General features: G+C 40.7%; 3 protein-coding genes across 5 annotated transcripts in view; 1 reads left to right on the forward strand and 2 right to left on the reverse strand.

The window, feature by feature from the left end:
• Positions 1 to 582: 582 nt before the first annotated feature.
• On the reverse strand, positions 583 to 5752 carry gnptg (N-acetylglucosamine-1-phosphate transferase subunit gamma). Its single transcript, XM_035405881.1, has 11 exons — positions 5582 to 5752; positions 5358 to 5412; positions 5137 to 5204; positions 4571 to 4625; positions 4293 to 4376; positions 4113 to 4206; positions 2913 to 3027; positions 2456 to 2538; positions 2218 to 2340; positions 1855 to 1936; positions 583 to 1507 (listed from the first exon to the last, which is right to left on the reverse strand). The coding sequence occupies exons 1-11, from the start codon at positions 5649 to 5651 to the stop codon at positions 1392 to 1394; spliced, it is 945 nt and encodes a 314-aa protein (XP_035261772.1). The 5' UTR covers positions 5652 to 5752; the 3' UTR covers positions 583 to 1391.
• Positions 5753 to 6014: 262 nt separating this feature from the next.
• Positions 6015 to 13612, forward strand: tsr3 (TSR3 ribosome maturation factor). Its single transcript, XM_035405880.1, has 7 exons — positions 6015 to 6218; positions 6620 to 6798; positions 7915 to 8122; positions 8416 to 8609; positions 10582 to 10749; positions 12196 to 12247; positions 12401 to 13612. Exons 2-7 carry the CDS (start codon positions 6672 to 6674, stop codon positions 12615 to 12617), a joined length of 966 nt encoding a protein of 321 aa, XP_035261771.1. The 5' UTR covers positions 6015 to 6218; positions 6620 to 6671; the 3' UTR covers positions 12618 to 13612.
• Positions 12602 to 27299, reverse strand: part of LOC118221135 (BAI1-associated protein 3-like) — a 37783-nt gene continuing 23085 nt past the window's right edge. For 2 of the 3 annotated variants that reach the window (XM_035405878.1, XM_035405877.1), the window contains exons 7-34: positions 25680 to 25746; positions 24806 to 25019; positions 24474 to 24518; positions 23587 to 23664; positions 23242 to 23347; positions 23029 to 23136; positions 22736 to 22828; positions 22545 to 22648; positions 22214 to 22331; positions 21909 to 22033; positions 21459 to 21549; positions 21256 to 21312; positions 21052 to 21149; positions 20747 to 20798; positions 20301 to 20452; positions 19462 to 19585; positions 19061 to 19204; positions 18773 to 18865; positions 18234 to 18449; positions 17929 to 17997; positions 17687 to 17766; positions 17314 to 17422; positions 16950 to 17021; positions 16316 to 16399; positions 15673 to 15793; positions 15093 to 15216; positions 13918 to 14144; positions 12602 to 13735 (exon numbers count right to left, since the gene is read on the reverse strand). In XM_035405878.1, the coding sequence (XP_035261769.1) occupies positions 13629 to 13735; positions 13918 to 14144; positions 15093 to 15216; positions 15673 to 15793; positions 16316 to 16399; positions 16950 to 17021; positions 17314 to 17422; positions 17687 to 17766; positions 17929 to 17997; positions 18234 to 18449; positions 18773 to 18865; positions 19061 to 19204; positions 19462 to 19585; positions 20301 to 20452; positions 20747 to 20798; positions 21052 to 21149; positions 21256 to 21312; positions 21459 to 21549; positions 21909 to 22033; positions 22214 to 22331; positions 22545 to 22648; positions 22736 to 22828; positions 23029 to 23136; positions 23242 to 23347; positions 23587 to 23664; positions 24474 to 24518; positions 24806 to 25019; positions 25680 to 25746 (3078 nt within the window). In that variant the 3' untranslated portion in view covers positions 12602 to 13628. The remainder of the gene's footprint in view (positions 13736 to 13917; positions 14145 to 15092; positions 15217 to 15672; positions 15794 to 16315; positions 16400 to 16949; positions 17022 to 17313; positions 17423 to 17686; positions 17767 to 17928; positions 17998 to 18233; positions 18450 to 18772; positions 18866 to 19060; positions 19205 to 19461; positions 19586 to 20300; positions 20453 to 20746; positions 20799 to 21051; positions 21150 to 21255; positions 21313 to 21458; positions 21550 to 21908; positions 22034 to 22213; positions 22332 to 22544; positions 22649 to 22735; positions 22829 to 23028; positions 23137 to 23241; positions 23348 to 23586; positions 23665 to 24473; positions 24519 to 24805; positions 25020 to 25679; positions 25747 to 27299) is intronic. The other variant, XM_035405879.1, reaches the window with a different exon arrangement.

Below are 27299 nucleotides of genomic sequence, written 5' to 3' on the forward strand. Positions count from 1 at the left end.
CTTTTTAATACCAGAACATTCAATCTCCAATTGTATGAAACTGGCAATAAAATTTGAACATAACAATTCAGCTTGAATTAACCAGAACAGTCGTCTGATGCATACCTATTCAAAAATCAGTAATTATCATGAACCTCTACCTCTTGTGAAAAGGATAATGCAGAGGAATTTTATTATATAGTTATTATATTCCTCTCAAATCTATTCAAGGTTTTATTTATAATAAATCCATCAAAATCTTGCATTAAAAACGAATTGCCATCACAACTGCTCTGTTTGTGCAGTAGTAATTGAGTGTACACAATTTCCTCAGCTAATTTTTGGATTGTGAAAATGTCTTTTCTGCTTGTACCTTCAAACGGGCAGTCAGTTTGAGCATACTTTTAAAACCTATACTCTACAGTGGTGGAGAGGAAATGATGACTGATGAATATATACACTAGCTAACCTCAAACCCTGAGAGATATCTTTGTATTGAATTAACTATTTTTCTTTCTTTGTACTGCACACACAACCCTCTTTTCATAGTGCAGTACCTAAACGGTGGCTCAGAGTATGAAAAGGATAAATGCCACATCTATGTCATTTCCAAAACATCTTTATTGCACCAAAGATTTTGTTTCAATAGAGAGACTGATTATTAACCACTCTTTTATAGATATTTTCTCTGCTGCAAGCGTGGGGACAATTTTTCCATTGAATTTTTCCATATAAAATTTGCAAAATATACAGAGATACAAGCAGCACAATAGTGCCAAAGAGGCAAAAGGAGATGAGGTTGAAAATGAAAATATTCAAATCTGGTATCGTTTGGGTGGAGCCAGCACTGCGCACTGGACACTGTTGTAGTCTCTGGTATTCAGCACATTGGTGATTGTGTTCGATTTTGCATACTGTGATCTGGAGGTGTCGGACGTTCAGCAGATCCAAGCCACCTCTTATGATTTGCAATTCCACTTATATCCAATTCCTACTTTTGTTAACAATCATATGGTTTTTGCCATTAGAAGGAAAACACAAGCATTTCAGAATACCTGAACTTATTAAAGTTAATTTTAACCTTATAAATAAAAAGTTAAAACATGGTCTGTTTTCACACACACTACATATTACATATTTACAAAATGCAAAACAAATATGAACAACGAGGAATAACCAAAAATTTGAGCGGACTCTTTCATCCATTTTTAGTTTGGAGATTCCTCCTTCCGCCATCAGATGCCCCTCTCCCTCGAGGTCCCGTAAAAACCCACGTTTACCAGATAAGAGCGGATCCTGGAGCAGACCCTTTCCCAAGAGGCGGCTGATTTTTGTCCACGGGCAGAAACGAGGCTTTATTTTAACCGAAACCAGTCCTGTACTCGTCTCAACGGGAGACGACTGTGCTGCGCTCACAGCTGGCCTGTGATTAGGCCTGCGTCCCCCCGCAGGCGACCGTTCCGAGAGGCCACAGGCGGGGCCACACTCACAGGATTCTGGGAATTTTCTGCTGCTGATGGGGGGGAGGCTGTAGAGGTGGGAGATTATTAAAATTAAAACTCACAAATGTGGACAACAAAATGATAATGCTGTGCCATAGCTACAGCCTACGTGTGCCCCTTTTAACTTCCTTCAGTGTACTGCTTCGTAGTGCTGGTTAGAATTTGAGGGACACGTTACTGTTTTTCCTGAGATTCTCAAAGTCTCCATTTTTATTATGGTATTCATGCTATTGTATGTGTGTATGGGCATGTCTATGGAATGGTTATGGTCATATTGTGTGTGTGTGTGGGTGAGAGAGAGGATGTTCTCCTGCATAGATGAGTGTGTGTGTGCAGGTATGATAACGAGAGGCCCTTTGGCAGGTGGGCTCACCTGGCTGTTTCTCATAAGGAATGTTGTGCTCAGTCAGCAGTGCCTGCAGTCTCTCAATCTCTTCACTCTGTTTCTGAAACTCCTGTACCCAGAATTCCCGGTCATTAGCCATAAGCAGTAGTCAGAGAAAACTATGGAAGTTTCAACTTGGGCGTATTCAATTGTACAAATACAAACTGACACTGCCTTTTCTGAAGAAACAGGCATTGATTTCATACTCTGAATACTCTTTCTTTCTCATGTAATGCACGTAAAAGTCTCGTTCAAAGGAAGGAACCAAAACGTTTCACACTGACACCATAAAAGGAAAATTATCTAAAGCAGGACTGTTGGGATTTTTGCTTATTTCTGGTATACGCTTACCTCACTGCATTTCTCAAGGGACTCAAACTTTTTTGTGCGGTTACTGCTGTCCTTCTCAGTCACCTTCTGGGTCTTTAAAAAGCCAGCTTCCTCAAAAATGTCCTTGAGCAGGTTATTGTACCCCTTAAAATGAACACATTTCACATGTGAGAAGACAGAAGAGGTGGTACGGAGGATGCCACGCTGTAGGTAAGGCTGAATGAATGCTAAACGTTAGCCTGAAGCCTGCTGCTCTCACCTGCTCAGTGATGAGCTCCTCATAGCGAGCCTGTTCAGCTTCATCCCACTCCTCCTGTAGCTGCTCACTTAGCGTCGGGTACACTGTATGAATGCATGCAGACACACACACACACACACACAAGCACACACCTGTGAGTTAGGTGCTTAGGACCCAAGTCTGTAGGCTACTCTACAACTCTTTCTTTGCGAAACAAGGGCTGAGCGACTGGCACAGAAAGAAATCAATAACGTCCCGGCTTTGATATCCTGCAAATGGAAATCAATGAGGAGAAGAAGCCCAAAGTGCACACACTCCACCTCTTTGCTCCGCTAACAACCGCCTTACCTTTCCTTTCTTTTCTCTGAACTGAATTAAACCAAGTCAGACACTTCGCATTCAACAACTCAATGACCTGAAGAGTGAGTATTTCTAAATTACGTCACTGTATGCGCATGCGGCGTTTACGCCACCTTACCTAGGAGTGAATGAGGGTGGCACACGAGTGGCGTCTCAAAAGTCAGGGAGTACATGCACGTGCTGGGCTCTGACACCTGTGCCAGCTTACTGCTGCCCCCGCAGGAGAGAAGCACCTGGGGACAGACCGCACATAAAAGCCCTGCACACAATATAGACATCACAGCCCACGTCACAGTCAATGCTACCATTGCATTACATTTCCGGCATTTAGCAAACATTCTTAGCCAGAGTGACTGACACAGCTTAGAGTCGTTTTACATGCAATCCATTTATACAGCTGGGCATTGGCTGAAGCAGATCAGGTTAAACACCTTGCTCAAGGACACAATGTCAGCACCCCAGGTGGGAATTGATCATATAACACTTGGAGTCGGAAGCCCGGTTTCTAACCCTGACGATGGAAGCCATCTATGCCTGGGTGAATATCGCTGATGACTGCAATGCACTGTGCCTTGGAGGAACTCATGCGAGTCACAGTGAAAGAATCTATTCAGAACCTGAAGTGCATCGGTGCACTAGGAGCAACAGCCTAAGCGTGGGCTCAAGCTCAGCTGATCATGACCAACTCCCACGATTTTGACACAAACCCCATTCTTACTCAAGCTAACTGACATTATAACACAATCCCCCATAACTACCTGAATGTGTGAAACTCATAATGAAAAGCAGTCAGAACATAGTGTGTGAGCAGTGTGGCAGTCAGCCTTATATTAAAAGCCTGCAAGCTGGAAGACAGGGCAACTATTCAACAGACAAGGATAAAGACACAGACAAGGCGGAAGTGTATAATGGGTAAGGAGCTGGTCTTGTAACCTAAAGCTCACAGGTTCCATTCCCGGGATGACGAATGCCATTGTACCCTACAGCATGGTGGGTACCCTTAACCTGCATTGCTTCAGTACATATCCAGCTGTATAAATGGATGCAATGTAAACGCTATGTAAAATGCTGTTAAAGTCACTCTGGACAAGACCGTCAAGTAAATATCTGTAATGCAATGCAATAAAAACTGAGCAATTGCTTTTTGGTGTAAATGACCCTACACAGAGCAGAATTTACATGAAACATATACTTTTTTGTTAATAATGTATGACAAAGAGAGTATCTTTACTCAGGAATTCAGCATCTGTGAGTTTGGCAATACTGCCAACAGTAAAGTTATTTACATTGCTATATTGCAAATGGCAACCCAACCCACCTTAGTTTGTCTGTTCTTATTCCCACAGGAGTCTCCCTCCCTCATCCACATGGCCTTGAACGTGTTGTTGACGATCTCCCACTCCTGCCAGATTCTGTTAGAGCGATACCAGGTGAATACAGTGCGTCCGGTGGGTCCCAGGAAGGCTGCATTGCTTCATTACAGCAGAAACACACTCACCCCAGTATGCCACTGTAGGCGTTCCACCTAAACGTCTGCTCGTGCTGGGTTATGTTGTGGAAAGGGCAGAACTCATATTTATATCTGATAAAACAGAAATACAGGAAATTTTAAGTGACATCATCGAGGCATAACAGAAAACAGCTTCACGTAGATTGGTGTAAAAAAGGGTCTTTTATATCATAAGCTCACAGATCATACTTTCTGTTCAGTGCTTAACATGAAACATAATGCGCTATTCATTAATACCAAACACCTAGCTCTGATGCCATACATACGTAGATTCTATGTAGCTGAAACACTTCCCAGAGAGCCTGTGTAGATGAGCAGGTCCTAAATAAGAAAAGCAGACCATTAAAATACAGAATAACACTGAGGTACAGACAAAGCAATATCTGCAGTTTCACAAACAAAACAAGCCTGACTGATCAACACACAGGCCAAACTTTTCATGGCAACGTGGTCTTTGTACAGCCTTTTTCTCTGCTGCGTACTTTCTTTGCTGCTTAAACAGAGCTACAATATTAATTCATAAAGTCTGGATAAATCAATTCACATTCATACTCCCAGAAATCACAGCACAGACTGTGCATTCCTCTAATCCCAAATGCCACATCCTATACTCCACTCATAAAACAGGTACATTAAGGGTTGGCACAGCTACACAAGGAGAAACCCTCCAAAAACAGCCTCAGTCACTTATTGAGACAACTCTATAAGTGTGCTACAGCCCATAATGGACACCACCAGCAGCAGTCAAAAGGGGAGCTTCAGAAATAGTATACTAAGTACCGGAGTACCACGTACATTACTGTTGAAATGTAATTAATTATTCATATTTCACCTGATACTGGTGAGGGAGACACTTTGGGCTGAAGTCTGTTCGCTTGTGCTGCCAAGGGGTTGCTGAGCCTACAGAAAAAACACTGTTACTTACAGCAATGACTATTGAACTTAAGATACGGTGTACTGATGCATAACAAAACAACATACACACAACTGAGCAAACAACTCCTTATGTTTACCTGCATTCATAATACATTTTATTTTCCTGAATCAGCTTACCCAAACGTATTTGGTTCCTCCACAATCTTCATCTTTCCAGCAAGTGCACTTGGCGCTAAAAATTTTTAAAATAAGGTAAGGAACAAGTGATGGAAAAGATCTGAGAACAGTGCCTATTTTTGTGGCTGGCCCACTGGCTGGGTACAGTCCACAGCGCGACAACGTCCATTACTACAAATTGTCGACCAACGTTAACGGATAAAAATCTTGTGAATAATACTTACCACAGTGTATAACTAGAAAAATAAAACCGAACCTTCTTGCGCGACATATTCTAACCATATAATCATACATGACAAATGCTGTTAGCGTGAAGAAAAACTAGCAGTTGCGATGGATTATTTTCTTGTGCATCACACGGAAGTACCCGTTTGTGAGAAACCCACATGACCATTAATAAAATATTTTAAATGAGACCACACATTGCAAGTGACTTCCTAATCTAGAAAAGAGTTCCGTTTTTATACAAATATTTGGTTCACTAAAGAAGTTCCGGTTAGTTTCTTTTTAAATGATCCGAGGGCAGAACCCTTTACAGGAAGCCCAAGATTATAGTTATTTCTTTGCAGCTTACCGGAAGTGGCGAAAATAAATATTATGTTTTACGTATAATTCATGTATAACAATACAATACTGGAATACGATTTTTTAAAGCGGAACAGATAGAGACGTAGGTCGAGACATAGGTCGCAGTCCATGCAATATTATATGACTATAGTATTATTAGCATGATAGCTAAATTAAGTGAGCTAGCTAGTTTACTATCGTGACGTATAGTGTTCAATTTCAATACGGCCGGGTATGTCAAACTAAAAAAAAAGAAATGGTTGCAAGGATTTAACGTGGTTGCTGGAAGCAATTGTAAGTAGCAAATTACTGATGTTCAACTAAATTATTTGTAGCGATTTCCCTTTGTCAGAACTGACGATTTAATACCTTGCAACGTTGGTGAAACCCGTTGCTGTAAACACATGTTGATCAACTCGCCTATAAACTAATAATATAACTGAACTGTTGATTCCAGTTTCAGTGCCATGCTAGCTTGCTAGTTCCCAACAAACCTGAAAATGAGATTGATGTCATCTTCGTAGTTTGGCAGCGACAAGTTTAACGGAGTGTGGATTGCTTACTGACTTGATAATATCGTTGTTTAATTTATCGATTTGGTTTTTCCTTTGCAAGCTGGTTGTGTTTGAGTACTATAAACTAATTTATGAAGTGGTAAATAATAATCAAGGTAATAACACAGACTGTGCTGTCAGCTTTCGTTGAATAAAGGTAGCATGTTTTTTGAGCTGAGGACGCAGTCTTGACATGGGGCGCAAGAAACAGCAACAGGGGAAACCCACGCGCCAGGAGTGCCGTGGTAAAGACTTGCGACACAAAATGAAAGGAAAATCACTGGAGACATTCACTGAAGAAATGCACGGCGCCTTACAAGGTTGGCTTTTCACCAATTACAATTTTCAACATTGTACTCTAGATCAGTAGTTCCCTACCTCGGTCCTGCTGAACACGTTCTTAAATTCTATTTCTTGAATACTATTGTGTGACGAAACTTATTTTAACACAATGCAGGTTTGGCTTGTTGCCATTTGCTGTCAGTAAATGAATATATACTTAATTCAATATACACAGATGGTTTCAGGTTTCTACACTCTCGACAGATAGAACGAGAGTGTGGAACTGCTTTCACCAGTCAATTTGTAATTGAATAAATTCAAAATGGAACCTTTTAATTGGAATTATTTGCCATACAGTACATAGGCTACAACGCAGTAAATGAAAGCATTATTGGTCTGAAATTCCTGGGATGTGTATATTGGACATTGCTAGGGCATTCAGTTCTGGTATAATTTGGCTTTAAGAGGCAAATCGTCCTTAAACAGACTAATTTAAAAGTAACTGTAAAAGTGTCTAATTAAGAACTATTAGAAGCTCATTTCAATACAGTGCTTGTTATGGCTGGAACAAAGACCAGCAGCATACACAATGGGTCCCCAGGACCAAGATTGAGAAACACTTCTCTAGGGGTGCATAACCAGAGCCAATCTGTTTCAGAATTTTGTGCCAACTTCTGCTTTTAATTATTTAATCAGTTCAATCATATCTTGGTCTGACATGTGTCCAAGCGTCAGCTACAGCTACAGACTGAAAGTGCATCCTAAATATTTTACTGTGATCAGGAACAGGAATGAACCAGCATAGTTAACAGCTATCAGAAAACTAAAACTAAGGTCATTGGTTGGAACCAAAACCAGCATGCATACTGGGCCTTCAGGCCTGGAGTTGTGCACCCCTGCTATAGATTGTTATCATCAAATGTCTTCGTGCCAAATTGAGCAGAACTAGATGTGTCTACAGTCTAAAGATATTTAATGGACTCTTAAAATTTGAGTTCAGAATTTGGTGGAACAATGCATAATGGTTAATGGTAAATGTTGGAAGCCTATTATAGTTCTGTTCTTATTTATCAAGTGTAGCGGTGTGTTATCAGCTGGGCAGTATGGTGTAACTGAGGTGCTCCTGCCCATTGTGTGTTTGTGCGTGGGTGTAGCGAGTCTTCAGGCAGATGGAGAAGAGGGAGCCCAGGTGAAGCTGCCCTGCGCCCTGGCCATGTGGGACCTGGGCCACTGCGATCCCAAGCGCTGCACAGGAAGGAAGCTGGTGCGGAAGGGCCTCGTGCGCACCCTGAGGCTCAACCAGAGATTCAACGGCCTCATCCTCAGCCCCATGGGAACTAAATATGTCTCTCCGCAAGACAGGTGAGCTGCAGGCACTAAGGCCACAGTGTACAGCTTGTGTTATATTACATTATATTATAGTCATTTAGCTGACACCCTTATCCAGAGTGACTTACATTATAGGAGAAACAGAAATGTATTCACCCAATTTAAATATCTGACTTGGCCTGCAGAATATTGAACCCACAGTGTGCAGTATGTCCTAAACCCCCAATGTGTATCATATGCTAAACTAATAATGTGCAGTATGTAAAAAAACTACAATATTGGCCTCTGTGCTCTGTGTGATTAAGATGCTCCCTTCTGCTTGGCAGGGAGATTGTGACTCAGAATGGACTGGCAGTGATTGACTGCTCCTGGGCCAAGCTAGAAGAGACGCCCTTTAGTAAGATGAGAGGGAGCCATCCCCGCTTGCTGCCTTACCTGGTAGCGGCCAACCCGGTTAACTACGGCAAGCCCTGCAAACTGTCCTGTGTGGAGGCCTTTGCTGCCACCTTCTGCATTGTGGGTAAGTCTGGAGGACCAAGACTGAACTGTGCATAAATGCTTTTAACAAAGCTCTTTTTGATTTGAAAAGCACAGAACTCTTGCATGCCATGTTACAGCATAGTATTGCAATTATGCAGTGCTGTTATAATGGATGTTAGAACATGTACAGTACCAGTTCCCTGTGTGACCTGTTTTAGTTTGAGATAGGTATGTTCAATTCCAAAATTGCACACCTTGACACAAAAATTCATAGTTGGCCCTTAAATGGTGTGCAAGTGAAGATGAGCTACGCTCACCCAATGAGCTGGACTACAGAGCTAAAACAACAAAATTAGATGGTGTGACTCATTGAAGGCTAAGACCAGTGGATTCAGAATGACTTTATTTTCATGTGCATTTCAGTGACAAAAAAGAATATCTAGCATGCTAAAACACAAGAATTTTATGTAACTACTTTATGAAAGTGAGTTCAATAAGTTTTTTATATTATATATGAAATGCTTAACAAGTGATACATATTTATAACTGAATTAACTTTATCATCATATTGCCATTCAATTTCAAAATAATTTCCATCTGCTATTAATGAGTTTGAAATTAAACATGTTCTTCTGTAAACTTATCCATAAACTTATCCCGATATCCATTTAACTAAGGACCACTTGAGTGTTCTTTCAGTTGATGATTCAATTACCACAGGAAATACTACATCTACCCAAAATTAACAACTATGATTTAAGACATGGATATTTTATAATGTAACATAGAGGTCCACCACCTGTTCCACCCACATCTCAATTACAGTACCCCACCAGTCCCACCACCCCTGCCATTTTGCCCCGTATTGCACATACTAAAGCAAAGGAAATTTGTTAGGCTGTCACCATGACCTGTCAAATTATTGGCTTGAATCCAGACAATTATGCACCCATTTGTGCATTGAAGTGGAGGAAGATAAACACCTTTACGAGGCGGCTTGCGACTTCATTATTCAAATCAATATTTTTCTTTTAACACGCAAGCCTTCCATAGGGAGAGCCAGGGCAATGCACTCTCATCACATTGGTTAAATGGAAGCAAAATATGTGGGCTGTAAATCACTACATAAATGGAGTATTTTTGTTGGAGATAGTAGGAATGCAGTGTAAGTGAAATTTCTGGGCCAGTATTTTTGTCCGTATGACCACGCGATTAGCCGCTCATGCTTCTATTTTCAGTCAGGTCTGCTAATTTTAATTCAGTTCTGTTTCTGAAATGCCCAAATGGAAATATGGCTTTTAAGATGTATATTTACATGTGCCTGCATTTGCATTTTTGTTTGAGTGTTGAGGGACTGGATGTACAGGAACAAACCTGTATAAAATTTTAATGTACATACTGCAGACTGTTTTATAATTAAAGTCTGAAGAATATAATGTTAGGTCAGGAGTACTTAATGATAAGAAGGGCCAGAACAAAATCCAGAGATAGTGATACATTGACAGGGAGATTTTGAAAGATTTGGACAGCCAATGTAAAATAAATGAATAGAATATTTCTAGTTCGCCTACAACTTGTTTTATTGATAATTAACTTTTAGAAAGATTAATTGCCACAAAATGAGAGTAGCCTGTTGAAAAAGTATGAGTACTGAAATGAAATTGGTGTATTTTGTTGTCACTTTCAAAGATAAGAACATTTCAGAGTTCTGAATGAATCTTCCCAAAAATATTTGTATCTTGTGGTTCTACTGTATTTATGTACAATGACATGGCTGTACACATTATGTCAGAAGTGGATGTGTCATGTCTGCTATTATTGGTTGTATCTATTATGTCCAGTTGTTGTTGTGTGTTTTGTAACTATGCCTTTTAGACTGAAATATTTTCTTGATTAAGTGGATGAATTGGTAGACAGGAGGAACTGAGCTAAAACACTTTAATTGAAGCTCTGTTCCAATAGGCAAGTATTAATGAAGGGTTTGACAGTGCTTGAATGTGTGTGAAATGCAGGTTTCAGGGACCTGGCTGTGATCCTGCTGAGGAAGTTTAAGTGGGGCAAGGTGTTCCTGGACCTGAACCAGACCCTGCTGGAGCGTTACGCAGCCTGTCAGACAGAGAAGGAGCTGCTGGCCGTGGAGAAGGAGTTCCTCAGCTCCAAACCAGAGGAGGAGGAGATCGGTACAGTAGCTGCTCCACACTCACTGTATAAAGCCTATTACACATGCTATGGTCTTAGTGAATGAGTGAGTTACAGCAGAGGAGGGATTTAAAGTCTGAGAATTGTGCTGTAAATAGGATAGAACAAGAAACCTGACTGTTTCTTCCCATAATTGTGCTTTTTTTCTTCCTATGGCAGCTTTTTGCAGAGGGATAAAATAAAACTTTGTGCTCTTGGCAGAGCTGCATAAATTGTTTTGCTTCTGCCCAGCATGTATTTCCACTCATCTTGTTTATTTCACAGCTCTTTGCCATGGATCTCTAAGAATTCTCGAGTGTACAGAAACAGATTTTTTGTAAATATGTTGCATCTTTTAATGGTTATTTTCCACTGACTGTCCCCTGTCCCTGACCACTCACGAAACCCGAACAAATTTATGAAAATTTCAATACTGTGTGACTTGCACCTGCAGTGCACAAGCTTGTGGGGATATGATACACTATCAAAGCATTGTTAAGCCAATTTCAGCGTGCACAAGCTATATTTCAACAAGAATCATGGTACATTTATAGCAAGTAGAACAGATAGGAATTGATATGCTGATGGTAAAATTAGATTTCATCCATCTGCTTGTGCTGAAAACAAATCCTATGTGGTTTGCTTTTTCAGGGTTAACCAGAATCTTCCATTTAAGATGATATTTGAGGGGGAAAAAATTGGAAAGCAAATTGAAAATATGGAAATCTGATCAAATCAGTGTGTTTTGAAAACAATTCAAGAGAAAGGATTTACAGTCGGCATCAAATATTTTGTGCATACCAGTCAAACCTAGCCAAAGCTACATGTAATGCTTCCTTGCATGTTTACCTTTTTATATAAAATGGTATAGAACATTTGATTTATTACTCTCTAGGTATCTGCTCTTCTCCTAAGCCACACCGGGTCAGAGACATTTTACAGATAACCCAATTAAGTGACTTGTTCAGTGGCAAATCAGGAATAAACCTCGCAAACAATACAATTTCTGTTTAGTTCAGTTTTTTGCCTACAATGCCACTTCTTTCTCCGTGCTATAAAATAATAATCATTTCTTGAGTCAGACTGTACAAAACAATAACTGACAGATGTTTGGCAATTGTTTCATTGTGTTCAAAATTGAAATTGTTATACTGTACATAGTTCACAAGGCCTTTGACTGTTCCTTCATGTGAATTTCCAACAACACCACCAGAGGACAATGTTTCCCACAGTTATTAGTAGCTACATTTACAGTAACCTGTTCATATCAGTGTATATTTATACTTGAGGGATACCCAAGTAAAATTTATAAAAGTCAAAACGTAAAAATACTTTTGAATTTTGAAGAACAAATATATTGAAACCAAAAAGCTATCCAATAAGCTATGATGAAAAACCTCTACCATGAGTCACAATTCTTCCCTGATTCAGTATCTCTTTTCATTTAGATCCATTTGATGTGGACTCCGGTCTTGAGTGCTCAAATCTCAACAGACCCATGTGAGTAAAAAAAAAAAAAAAAAAAATCATATTTGTAACAAATACCCAAACGTATATTATGTGGAGTTTCCTATAACATTTCAGAATCAACATATTGGTGATCTTCTTGTCAGGTAGTTCCATGACGGTGTTGTTTGTTTGATGTACATTCAGGGCTGCTCAAGAGGAGGAAGACGATGAGACTGACAGTGAGGAAGATGAGACGTCAGGAGAAGAGGGCGACTGTGATGGGGAGACCAAGAGGGAGAAACAAGCAAATGAAGATGATGCAGAGTCTGAGGAAGAGGAGTGCGAGGAAGAGGGGAGGACTGCTTCTACACACAGTGCAAATGTAATTTGGAAAGGAGCAAAGAAAAGAATACGAAACTGATGTTCATTTATTTCACCGACAAATACCAACATTGTTTTTTTTTTGACTGGTAAAACAGCAAGCCTAGGAATGTTTATCTCAAGTCTAATCTGTGTTATTTTTACTAGCTAAATCAGTCAGATTCAGTTCAATTTAGACTGCAATTTTAACCAGAAAAATTGTTTCCCTCAGCAACTTTATTAAGATGCTCATCCATTTTCTCTCACTAGACAGTGGAAAAATACTCTTTGCTTGTATCACCACTGATGGACATATTTGGACATCCTAAATCTGAAAATGCGCTTGGCAATGCAGTTGTTTGGTTTAAACAAGATTGAGGGGTACATGTAGGCATCATAGGCTCAGCAATTAAAGTTGAACCCTTAGTAGAATGATTTCTATGTCAGTCTATAGAACACTGAATATTGTGTACATATCCTGAATGGGTTAAATAAATAATCTTTCAAAATAAAAATAACATCAAGTGAAGCACAACAGTTAGTACATACATATCACTTACAGATACACACAGATCTGTTGTTTTTCACTTCACATCACAATTTGAGGATCTGAAAATATAGGAACTTTTACCAAGTTGTGCAAGACTCAAGAATAGGAAAAGTCATTTCTGAACATTTTTGTCACCAGTTCACTTTTTAACCTCTTCAATTGATGTGTACTTGTATGAGCAGAGATGGTTTGTTTCACACAGGACATTTATCATGATTATTGTCTTTCCTAGATTAGTCTCCTGTCATGCAGTACGTGTGCTATTTAGGCAAGAACACTGAAACACTGAACTGCACCAGTCTTATTGTTTGGCCTCAGGAAAGAATTGTTAAAAATATACACGTAAAATACGCTACCACAATTGGCATCTATCAACAGGCTAAAAATGAATGTCCTGTCCCTTCTGCTTCCATCATTAAAACCGTGAAATGCAGGAGTGCTTTCCTTTTATAGTCGACCTGATACAACAAGTAAAAAACACGTACCAATAAATCATTGTACAGTCATATTGGTGTGCACAATTTACTCTTCTTCTCCTACTGACTTCTGAATTTCTTTAAGTTTTTTCACAAACTCCTGTGCCTCCCTGTCCGTGGTTCTTGCTTCCAGCATCTTCAAAATAGGTTTGTCTGTGTTGGGAAAGTCAAACAGTAATATCAGAACACCTTATAGGGTAGATTCGAGTTATTTCAAAAAGTGAATTGAAACTGTCAGACTTAATGGCATTATTTTCAAGGCTTACAAACATTTAAATTAACCTCAGAAAACCATTTCAACAGTTAACATGGTGATGACGTCTGAATTTACATACCCCCATTAGATTGGGTCTTACCACTTGGCTTGGGCCGGGACAGGTGTAGGATGAGTGGCTGCACCATCGTGCCCCCTCCATGTGAACTGGGCTTATCCAGCCCACAGAGGTCACTAAGGGGAACAATGGCCTCCCCGGCAAAGTCATTGGTGGACAGCCAATCGTAGTCCATCACGGTGAAGGTCACACATGAAGATGAGTGCCGGTACTGCTCGGGGCTGACGTGACTGTGGGAGGCAGTGCAAAACGGGGGCGTGTAAATAAAATACAAACGCACTAACTGACCTTCCAACTCAGTTACTGCAAAACTGCCCTGTTTATAGTGGGCGATGCAGTAACTAATCAAAAGTAATATACCTGCACTTTCCCTTTTACAACATTTGATGAAATGTACATTATCATTAGCTTCCACAGAAATCAAGGACAAGGTGCTTTCATTCTCTGCAAACTGAAGGGCAAATACGTGCACTGGTATAACAGATGTTGAGTTGTTTGGATCTGTGATTCACCGAAAGGAGAAATGGAATGATTTTCCATGTCAGTTCATTTTTTGAACCTTAAGTGAGCACGCTGATGTGACATCATATTGTATACGTAACTACTGGACAATGTTCCCCAGTGAAAGCCGTAACATGGATGCATTCATGTATTTTAGTATTATTACTGCTCTTATTTGGGGGGTAAACACCATAGGAGCATAGGCACCCTCATTATTCAGGTTTTAACATGGCTATTAAATCTGTAATGAAAAATTCACCCAAATTGGTAGGTTGGGTGAGTTTTTGAACGCCCTCATCATGATTCTATAGTGGAGTTTTGTGAAAATTTTAAGATTAGTAAAGATGCCCCTCATGCACACCAATGTTTTTATTACTTGTATTGAATCCACTATATTTTATCTTTTGTAAATTACTTATATGGCTTCCCAAGTCCCCATTAAAAGACATATTGGAAGAGGCAGGTTTTCAACTGTGTTGATATAATATTTTGCCAAAAAAATGAATATACATGTTTATGAGTTGAACATGGTAATACAATGACACAGAAAATACTTGGATGTTTAGGTAGATTGTGCCGGTTGTAGGCATTAAAAATGGATCGAAAACCAGCATAGTTCTTGTTTGAATTTTAAGTACTCCATCTTTGTTTTCACAACTAGAACAATGGCCTCTCACAATTGGAAGAGCTCATCAAAGACAGGGTGCAGAGTCTTGGGCTTCACTTGGGTTCGCTGACTTTTGGCCGCGGGGAACAGATGGCGAGGACAGAGTTCCACGATGACAAAGGGGTCACTCAGACCTGACAGAGATCAGAGAAACCGCATAAGCCAATTTTATATTTATCAATGCTGCAACTACCATTATCTATTTGAGAGAGCACAGACAAGCCTGCAGAGTCTCAGGCTCAATTACAGAGCACATGGTGTTAGCCATTGTTTCTTATCACACTGTGGTTCACAAGTCAGGTTTGCACAGACATGAGCTGGAGGAACATACTTCATATGCAGCTAAACAGTCAGATTTACAGGCACCTGATCAACCCGGGATCATTGGTATGTGAAGAGACACTGGCATCCCTGGGTGATTCTAGAGCCAATTGTGCGTCACCCTGCTGGGCTGCCGGTCTTAGTCAATATTGACATACAGTCTGGATTCAATACCGGACCACTGGGCCCATCCGAAATCTAGAACAGCGCCATCCAGCCCAATTTTTTAAGTAAAAGTCTCTGACAGGCTGTATGGGCATATTGCTCACCATTGGCATCCAATGCAATAAGGTTGGCTGCATGCAAAATCTCCACGGTTAGTCGTTGGTCAGAAGCTTCATAATAGCACTTGACACTGATCCGGCCAAACCTACTGTGCTTCAACATCCTCTGAAAGACAGGAGGCCATAGTAAATACATGTCATTGAGTAACCTGAACAAGACCAAATACTGTCAATGATTAATATGTAAAAAAAAAGTGTTACCTCAGGTATGAATGAAGTCGCTTATTAGATACTTAATAGATACTGAGCTTGTCTGTATGATGTATGAAACCAAGCTAACTTTATTTTTGAGTAGACTGTTACCATATGTCAGGCCCCCTAGTTTTGTTAAGAACCAAGAAATTGGACCCTCTCTCTCTCTCTACTGTATAAACTAGTTCACAACAGTACCTGTACCAAAGCTAACCTGTCAACTTATGCAGCAAAGGGTGGCAATTCCCCTTCCCAGTCTGGACATATTAATGCATCACATGCACATTCATCAATTTACCTGCATCCATTTTCCATTCAGCTAGTACTCATACACTGTATGATAGAATGGGGTATGGGAATTCATACTTACTGCAAATAGCAAATTCATTTTTAACCACAAAACAGCAGCCCTCCATACACAGTGACCTCCATGTACCTGTTGTGCGATCTTCTCCAGGAAGTGTTGCTCGATCAGCTCGTTAGATGAGCACTTGTTGAGGCGCAATTCCTCCTCCAGAGCCTGAAACATGAAGTGATTCACCCAGTTTGCTATGTCATGTAGTCCTTAAGAACATAAGTGTGAGCTCTGTGTTCCTGTGATGAGAACTGTGTGGTCACATGCGTTATACAGTACAGATGAGATGTAAATAAATAAAACTCCAGTCAATAACACTCCCACAGTTTGATGCCTTGTTACAGGATTGAAAATTTCCACAAGTCTTGAGAATGGACTGCACAGGCCTCAAGGCCCAAATGCAGAGGTGGAAAATCCAGGTTCAGAAAGTTAAAGTCCTCCCTAGTATTTTGTTCCTGCTTTTGATAATTGGCACAAATCTTCAGGCAGGAGGTAGAATAATTAGTGAAATCAGTTCATGGGTGGAAGAAACACATGGTAGGACTGTTACTTTCTGACCCTTGGCCTTTCCACCTCTGCCCAAACAAATTTAGAATAATGATTTCGCCCAGTCACTGAAAAGTTCTTGAAAATCTTAATGGCAGGTTTGTTTACTCACTTTGCTTTATTAAACAGCAGAAACTGCACGTTTAAAAATTCTATGAATTAAATGCACCTTGTAGTCTTCATTCCTGAGATCCTCCAGTGACAGACCCTCGCCTTCAGCATGGAAAAACTCCACCAGAGCCTGGGAACAGCACAGAGTCACAAACTGCAAGGCAGCCTCAGATTAAGGCCAGTTGTTTGGATAAGGCCTGGAAAGATTACTGATGATGTAGCATATGATCTCACTAATATCTTGAGGCTGACAATTAAATATACTTAAGTTATAGGTTGCACTCATATAAAGATCATTAGACCTGTGATTAACAGATGAATCTCTGATTGAATAAGGATTGTGCCTGGTCCTTCGAGACAGTCACAGGGTATTTTGGTATTCTGATTCAACATACTGTATGGCATCTATTTTTTTGACTGACCTCCACAGTGAAGTGAAATCTCCCATAGAACTCCAGGGAGACGCCTCGATTGTCAGCCACCGTGTCAAAGATCATTCTAAGTAGCAGACGCCACAAGCCTTGCAGAATCCTGGGATAGAGAAGGACCCACATTACAGCATCAACAGTACATCATCTATATAACCCATGCAGACAACTCCTTTGATCTATGCCCTATACGGTAATTGTACCATGATTAAACTTTTAACTAACGTACAGTATTACTTAAAAACTAATGTGATTACAAATCTCACACTTGTCATCTTGGATAAAATTATTTCTTCAAAGGCCACTATCCCAATGATTTTTTCATGTCTTTAATGCATGATCTAGGTGTCAAAGAAAACATTTTCACCTGGCCAGATTCTCCTTCATGAGTGACTCGCTGAAGAGCACCAATGTGTCATCTAAATATTTCATCAGAGGGGACACAGCCTAGAAAAGAGGGAGAACATTCTGGAGTGAGCAGAAAAGAATGAATCTGTATCCATCTGTGCTCCAAAGAGAGGACTCTTAACAAGGACTGAAAAAAGAATACAGTCTTTGGACACTAACAAGGATGGAAATAGAGAAAATTAGCTCAAAAGACATACTTACATCATCATTGTTGATGGTGTCTGGGGAGAGACTGATATGCTGGATGTACTTCTTGAGATCCAAAATCATCTAAATTAGGGTAGAAAAGGTACATAAAAAAGAGAGACAATATTTTGTCTCAGACCCTAAAACCCCCTCAGATTCCTGAAATGTGCTTGGGTAAAGAAACCATACTGTCCAGTTTGGGAATGTTAAACACGTTATTTTAGTGTGTGTTATTTGATAATGGCCACATTTTAAAAATATATGAAGCCCTTTGAAAGCTTTTGGACTTGTTGCTTGTCTTTAACCCCCTTTCCTTGTACCTTATCAGTGAGGTGTGTGATCATGCGCTTGGCCTCTCTCTGCAGGTCCATGTCGATGTTGTAGAGCTGGACGTTGAGGGCCTTATTGACCTGCTCCTTGCCATCCACTCCACAGGACTCCTCCATGGTTTTCTCCAGGCTCCGCCAGTCCAGGTCCTGGGGCAGGTTGCCCAGGAACGCCCGCACATGCTCAATGTTGTTCAGAGCGATGCACAGCTGCCAAGGGCACAACAGAAGGTGATGAAGTAGGCTGCTAGGCAGAAGTTAAAAAAACTGAATGGTGAATGAGGTGAGGAGATTATGTAAATACGGCAAAATCCCTAAATGCAAAATTAAATATTTTATAATATAAAATATTTTATTGTATTTTATAATAGAAACAAACTTCATAAGAGTTAATGTGGGGCAAAGATAGTTATATTATCTGTGAAGGAACCCTGGGTATTACAAAGGCATTATTATATTAATTTTAAAAATATAATAATATTTATGGTCAATCTGGGTGATTCCATTTCTCTTTCTCTGCATGTGGACACAACCTGGCTGGTGAGGTTCTTGTCCTGTCCAAGCTGTCTCTTCTCAACTTTACACTTGATCAGCTCAGAGTAAAGCACAGCTGCGCTGCAAATATCCTGTTTCAAAGAATAAATGACATCAGATACTCCTGCACTGCAGAGAAGAAATCACATCAGTTACTCTGCCCTTTGCTCAGGTTCAATCTATCTCTAATGCATAGTTGTTAAGCTTGGGAGCTTCATGATAGCGTTTTTAATGAAAACTCCCCTTTAAGAAACTGAGAGATTGGAGGCGGGACATGCATCACTCACATCTGTCAGTCGAGTCACAAAGATGAAGGCCCCCGCTGAATCAGGCCAGGCCAGCTGAGCCCAGAACTGCTGCACCTGGCTGAAGCAGGTGGTCACATCCACGGCTGAGGTGCTATGCTTGGACAGATTGTGGACAGGCTCCAGCTGCCCAGATAAGAACCACATGGGCATCAGTGACTCACACGCTGACTGACTCAATGATAATAAGTGAGTAACTGCTCTTATTTGTCTCCAGTACGAGGGTGGAAAACCACTTCAATGTTAATTAAGTAATTAAACTGGAGAGACTGCATGTACAATTTAACTTTTGTGAGGTTGGAGACTATTTCTAAGAGTGCGTTGCTTCAAATTCACAAATTATTTTTTCAAATTGAGACAATCTGTACCTGTCACACTCTCACCTGGTCAACCTCCACAGCTCTGCGAATTCTGTCACATGACTTCTCATGGACTATCTGCAGCCACATATGAATGGAGGTCTTGAACCACTCATGAAATCCTGTTAGTGCCAATATCTTGGCATCCCTGAAAAAATATATGTAATGTATATGGATATTTAATGTCATTTAACTGTAAATGTCAAAGGGCTCAAGTCAAACTGAGATGGATTCTTATTTCTGCTGCAATTCTGTTTGTCAGGCGTACTACAATGCATTGTCATGGCTAAGGGGTACCTCTGGAGTTTAGAGAAGGCTATGCCTTTTTAACCTGTGTTTATGCACTTCGCTGAAATGCCGCAACTTCCTATCAGTTCAGTAGCGCACAGACAACCGCACTCTCCTCCAAAATGCCATGTCAGCCACTGCTTCTTTTAACTCCACAGTCCACCCATTAGTCTGGCAGACATTGAGTTGGAGGATGACATTTTGTGTGCACATCTGCAGGCAGACTGTGGGTGCCTGATTGACCAGAAGGGCTCCTTGGTGAAAACTGAAACATTGGCATCCCTCCAACTGAAACAACGCAGCGAATTATGCGCCAAAGTCCCCACTAGCATTATTTAGATATGATGCCAGCCTGGGACCCATCTGCACAGTAAACAGTGGCCTAAAGGGAAACTCTAGCCAGCAGCTCCCCCAGGCTACCTCTTCATCTACACTGCATTACTCTGTATTAACCACTATCTTATTCGTCATGAGCCTTCAGAAACATGAGGATATTTGACACTCAGAAGAGCGGAGGGACAGTTCAGTGTCAGGAAGTTGGATTTAAGGGGCGAAGGACCCAATTCTGAACTCACCTGAGAGGCAGAAACTCCCTGAAGAGTTTGAGAGTCTTGAGGGAAATGTAGAGCTCAAAGAGTGTCTCCCCCATGGTGTGGGTCAGCTTGGAGCCCTCCTGCTCCAGCGTTCCACGCACACTTTCCATGGCTGTGCTCACATCATCTGCCACCTGAGACAGTGCAGACAGTACCACAGTAACTACCATGATGCTTTTGTGTCAATGGAGGCTGAAACTCTACGGATTTTTTACCAGTAAATGTTTCCTCTGACATGATGTGGTTCACATAACATCTCTGTAATGTCTATAAAAATAACAAACAACAACACATGAAGTGCGCTCTGCATGAATATGAGGGAAAAGTAATTTGAAAAATCATTTACATTGAAAAAAGTCCACAAAAGTGTTTCATCAAGCAATGAAAAAATTATTATACAGAGAAAACAGTCATAAATAATTTCTTACCAGTTTTTCCAGTTGACGGTAGGAGACACTGAAGAATTCCACATTCACAGAACTGCAAGGCGAAAGGCAACAACAACAAAGACTTGAAGTTTGTTATTCAATTCCGAGTTTGTTGCATAACGTAATCGCTTCCAATTAAGCACAGCGATCAAAACCAAACCTTTGAGTTTAATTGATTAGTTCACTTGTGAAGGTGCTTTTAAATATTTCAGTGTTCGAATGAGCACAGAGGAGCTTTGAATGAGCCTGTCTGGAGGTCAGGACTAACGAAGCTCTGTACGGTGACGGGGTAGGTAGACAGGTACCTGGAGAAGAGCTTATTGTAGACATTATGCCCTCTCTGTACATCTGTACACACTGCGTCCACCACCAAGACCAGCCGTCTCAGCTTCTCCTCCAGGGTCTGTATTAATGTGGAGCCCAAGGCTCAATCAGACAATCGAACTAGACTTCATTCAACATTCAACACCAAGGCTGTGCTCTAAACCGTAAAATCGCAAGAAACGTACCCCTTCATCTGGTTTATATTGTGAAATGATTCCTTCATACCATTCCACTGTAGTCTTCTGTAGAAATGAAAAACAAGAAAAATAATTAAAGGAGACCAATAAAAGATAAATATTGATATTTATGTAAAATATATAGAAATATATAAAATATATGTGAAATATATTAAAATATATTTGAGGGTACGATATTTATTCTTCTGGACCTTAATGACAGTGGCAATTTCCAGGTGCAGCTCCTTGCGGAAGGGACACACAGTCTTAAAGGCCTGCATGGTGTGAATGTGTCCTAAGGTCCTAGGTCACAAATAAACATCTCAGACACTATTCAAACAACATAATGACAGAAATGTTTCCATGTGGGCATGAGCAAAGCAGGTAACCCTGCAGAGCCCTCTGCCTCTTCTCACTGTACACACTTTCAACTGAACTTTGAAGGAAATGGGGTCAAAGGAGTCAGCTCTAAAGGTTCCCAGAGCCTTGAATGATCCCTGCCACTAAGCAAAGCCTTTAAACATCCAAAAGGACAAACCCCTCCTCATTCCCCTTTCATTCACCAGTGCCCAATGCCTTGTTTAATAAAATAAAGATTGGTGTCACCGGTGTCGCTGTGCGACAGCAAGGCGGCAGTTCAAAGCTGATTCGCCCGTATTTACCTCAGCATGAACTCACAGCGAGTGACGGCAGAGGGGCTGGAGCAGGGAAACGCCTGACGCATGTTCCTCAGGAGAGACAGGCAGTAGTCCGTGTGGAGCCTGAAACTGTCGGCCAGGCTAGCTTCCTGCACGTGTACATAAATTCAGGTGGCAAAACATGCAACATGTTCCAGAGCCTTATTAGATTTGCCCACTTGCAAGAAATGACACTCCACTCATGACTGTGGCCTTTGATGTTGGCCTCAATGAGGTTCTGCACCATGTGACCTCTGCCAGACAGGAGAGAGGGCTGAGAGGTGACTCACCAGCTCCCCCTGTACGGAGGAGGCGTCCCACTCCTCCTCGATATTCTTCAGGAGCCCAAGGAGAAAGGAGTAACACATTCGCTGGGATCGGTGATGGCAGCTGTAGCACTTCCACCGTCTGAAGGAGCACACAGCAGGAGACATTCTTGTTATTCTCCTAACCTTCCACTCTACACGGATTGAAGTGCTTGCTATTAATGCAGAGACATCTGTGCAATACGTTATCATTTTGATTGGTACAGTACGTGTATAAAGCTGGGGACTCCTGCTTGAGCAATTCTATGTAACCAATCAAAGTACAGAACTGTTTTTGTCTTTTATAAAAGCTCACATAATGGCCTGCTGTAGTGGTGACAGGTCAACTTGTACGGCATGGTGGGACAGCACAGTCTGCGCCGGCTGACTCAGTTTCCCATCCCAGCTGTAGGGCTTAACCTGGAAAGAGAGAAGCACAGGACACTGTCAAAGTTTTGCCCCATTTTAATTCAATGATAATGCCTGAAACTAAAATCACAGATTTACCTGAACCTGAGAGTGCTCATAACCGATTATCTGGCTCAGGAGCTTCTCATGAATAGCCAAGTGTGAATCTCTTTTACTTAGGGATGTGTCTCTCTGGGGGAATAAAACAGGCATTTGATCACATTATCTGTCTGAACCTTAATGTGAAGGTGTCAGTGTGTTACAGTGGGGCTGGCTTTCTTTCATTCCCCTCAATGTTCTTGGTGGCTCCAGTGAAGTTGGCAGCCAATGCAGATGAGCTGGTTAGATTCATCTTTAGCAAGGTCTGTGCTGGATTCGGGGGATGCATGTACCTGCGTGGTGAAGAGCTTCAGGATCAGGTGACACTCTCCCTGCACTTTGGAGGCACTGGTTCGGGGCTCAAGTTTGAACCACCTATCACATCCAACTGCTGGGATTTCCTGAATGAAAGAACATGACCATAATCCTGTAATCTCACTGGTCAGCATGTTACCAGGGTTACCCTGTCCCAGGATTTTCCCATATACTGTAGCAGCACAGCTCACGTTAATAGGAATGTTCAGGCAGCCCAGAAAGTCATCCACATTCTCCTCCACTGCCGATGCTGCATTGCCGTTGGATCGCATAGACTTGGCAATCTGCTTAAAATATCTGGTACAGCAGTGCGATAATGAATATGCAATCAATCAAGGCAGTTGGAAGAGCAGGAAACAGTTACTGCAGATTATCACACTTAATGACAGTTCCTCAGAAATTTCTTTGTTATACTCCACAGCTTGTACTTCAAATTATAGTTTAAAAATACCCTGTACAAATAAAGTGATTCAGACTGAATGTTTAGACGGATTTAAAACATTCATGACATTCATGACTGTCCACATGCACTGCACCTGCCCATTCCTTTGAGTCCACTGACTTCATTGAGCTTCTTGCAGGCCTCAGACACAGAGACGTCATCATCATGATCCCTAAAGAAGCATCCAGAAGTCAGATGTCACCACATGGTATCACCATCACAGTCCCTGTCAAGAGCTAGAAAAATACCCGAGCTCACTTTCAACAGTAATCGCTGGCTTGCTTGTTCCTCAGTGTGATTCTTCAACTCACTGACCAACATTTAAGATGAAGACGTTACAGACTATAAAGGCTTGCAAAATTGCACGGATCTATGTGAAGTGCAGTCATTATGGCAATGACTGTGCAGACTCCATTTAGCCTGACACACCAGTAGCCTGATGAGTCAAGCATTTTTATATCCTTATTCTTTAGCTAGCAAACTGCAACAAGTGAGCCACGCTTCATAAATAAAACTTGGCAGCAGGTACATCAATCTTCTTCAGAGAGGTCCAAGCCAAGTAACTACACAGCAGCAAACATGGATGAACTTTCAAGGAGTGATGAACAGGAAGTGGAGTTTTCTGAGGGCTTTAACTAAAAGCTGATGAAAACACTTCACACCACACCAGAGAAGATATCCCAAATTTGTTCAGATGATAAGCCTAGGGTTAGGCTTGCCATCAGATTTTCAGACTAGGTCATCATTCTCCACTCTAAAACATTTTCAAAGAATATTACATTGTAAAAATTAATAATCTATTATCGACATGGTACTATTATAATGATCCACATGGAGTTATATTGTATTTGCATATATATGTCTACAAATGGATAAGTGCAGTAAACCAATATTGATTCAAGTAGTGAAACCATTTTAATTGGACAACATGATTTTACAGTCCTGACATTCAGCAGGAACTTTTTTGATGCTGCATCTCACCATATGTCCAAATGGAGTAGATCACTGAAGGCATCATCAATTTCACTATAAAAAAAATAAATAAATAAATAACAAGAATCAGTTTAGTGTCTCTAAGCTCCACAAACATTACCACTCAACCCAATCATTTTATCTCCTTGAAAACCGAGAGATTTTAAAAGATTCCGGAAACTGTCATATGATAACAAAATACTACAAAATAATTAGAACAAGAGTGCATCTGTATCTCAAATAATGCTAAAGAAAGACTAGATTTTATTCAATAAAGAGAATGTTGGGTGTCTTGTGAAAATGGTTTTATTTTTACAGAAGACAACTGTAGTATAACTCACAAAACAAAATGCTCGTTCCACACAGGATTGAGAGTCTCGGGTTTGACCTCAGTGACCTGGATGCACTTGGCTGCCAGTACCTCCCTGGCACTGGAGCGCTTCTCTGTCTTGTCCTTTTTCTTGCGGAAGCTGAACTTTCTCTCTTTCCTCTCCTCTAGCTCCCTTGGGATTTGGCCCAGGAGTATTCCCAGCATGCAGTAGGGGTCACTGTAACCTTCAAGGCACCAAGATGAGACAATAGTCGTCAAATCTTTTCATTCTTCCATTTCAGCACACACTCGCAATACCATTAGCTTCTTTCAAGTTGATGGGGATGAACAGATCCATTTCCTCTTTGGATAAACAGATCCACTGACGATGAAAGCTCATACATTAATTTGATCACAGTGTGATCTGTGTAACAAGGGAGCAGGACAGCTACAGTATATAACAGTTAAGTTGTTTGTTAATTTTTTTGTGCAATTCCATTTTGGTCCTATTTATATTCATCTTATCACTCCTGTCAGTTGCCTATATACAAACATGATGGTTTCAGAGAGAAACCAAACAATTTGTACAGTGTGCAGCTTATAAATATCCTCATATTTGATATTTATTCAAATGTCATCCTTCAACTGTTCAAAATTGCGACTGTGCACACAGCATCCAAACTCCCAAGCTTCTGAAGAAAATGTTTCTCTTGGACAGTTACATAAGACTATTGAACATATTGGAGCCAGGGAACCAGAACATATGTTAGATTTTTTTTTAGATATGTTAGACATTTTGTTTTCATTATTCCTTAGTTGAATGACAAAACATGACATACTGGCTTACCAATTAACTAAATGTTCTGTTATTTTTATTAAAGGAATAGGAAACAGAGGAAACTCACCATTGGCATCTTTTGCCAGAAGATTTTTCCCTTCCATGACAGAAACCTTCAAGGAGTAGCTTGCTCTCTGTTAAAAAAAAATTAAAAATGAAAAAAAAACTTTAACTATGTGAAACCCCCTCAAAGTTGTGAATCAGAGAGATCTGGCGGGGTGCAAGTTTGAAGATTAAAATTAAGTTGGACTGTTCCATTCACTGCCCAGTAGCCATTTACCAAGGAATTAAACATGATGCAAGATCTAACAGGTAGCCGATGAAGTGAGATGAGGAGGGGTGCAACTTAAACATGCCTGGGAAAGCACGTGCATCGGCTTTCTATATTAGCTCAGAGGTTAAGTGGCACAAACAGGGAGACTGGTAAAAAGAGAATTGCAGTATTCCAGGCAGGATGTTTTAAGTAGGTGGTGAGGAAGGGCGCATTTTTTGTATGTTGTATAGAAACAATCTAGACCCCTGACTCACTGCTATTATATGGAGAGAGATGGACAGCTGCTCATCCAGGGTTATTCCTATGGATCGTGTATTATAAGAGTCAAGTCAAGTCAAGATTTTATTTATATACCACATATAATATACAATGAGCTCAAACTCAATAAGCTTCACATTAAAATCAATAGCACATACATCGTGCATTTTACTGTGTACACATACATCCAGCACATACATAATAAAAAGACAGCAAACCTTCACCAAGGCCCTCCCCACCCCATCAGCGGACACACAAACAAATATCCAAGCACACATACACACAAACAGAAACACTAATCAAAAGCCTTAGCGAGGAGTTTCACTGGGAGAGCGTAACGCGCGCGGAGGTTCATCTTCCCCAGATCCCCTCCCTGCTGAACAGGCGTCGCGACCAATCAGTAGGAGTCGCTAATGCAACGATCAGGATTCATACCCTTACCGGCTTCCCACCTGCGAACACTGCCAACTGTGTTCGTAGGAACGTCTGACCAAGCCGGAAGTACCGCTGCCGGGGATTGAACCCAGGTCTCTGGTAGGCAAGTGCTTATACCTCTACACTACCCAGACGGCCCATTAGTCTGTTTTTAAATGGAGTTAAAGTTAGGGCACATCTCAAGTTGTCTGGAAAACCATTCCAACCACTGGGAGCATAATGACAAAAAACTATTTCACCAAATTTTGATTTTTTCTTTGGATCAACTAAACGGTGGGTGCCAGAAGACCTGAGATAAGAGGAGTGGATGCAACAAAAATGATTAAATAAATACTGAATAAAATTAAAAGTTGAATCAAATAAAATGTAATCAAATTAAATGTTAATTAATTAATTAATTCATTCATTCATTCAATATTCAATAAGCTTAACTATGGCCATTTCAGTGCTGTGATTGGCATGGAAACCTGACTGGAAAGCATCATGCAGATGGAAAGTTAAATAGTCATGAAATTGCTTATAGACAGCCTTTTTCAAGGATCTTTCAGAGAACAAAATGATTACAAATTACTAATGATGGAGGGATCAAGACTGTTCTTTTTTAGAAGTGGTCTGATGATAGCTGACTTTAAAGATTCAGGGAAAAAAACTGAAATATTAACAATTGTGATAAGTACATCAGAACAAGGGAGCTCTGAGTGAGCTTTCCTGTAGCATCGA

This window comes from Anguilla anguilla, chromosome 2 (genome assembly GCF_013347855.1).
Source record: "Anguilla anguilla isolate fAngAng1 chromosome 2, fAngAng1.pri, whole genome shotgun sequence".
NCBI lineage: Eukaryota > Metazoa > Chordata > Actinopteri > Anguilliformes > Anguillidae > Anguilla > Anguilla anguilla.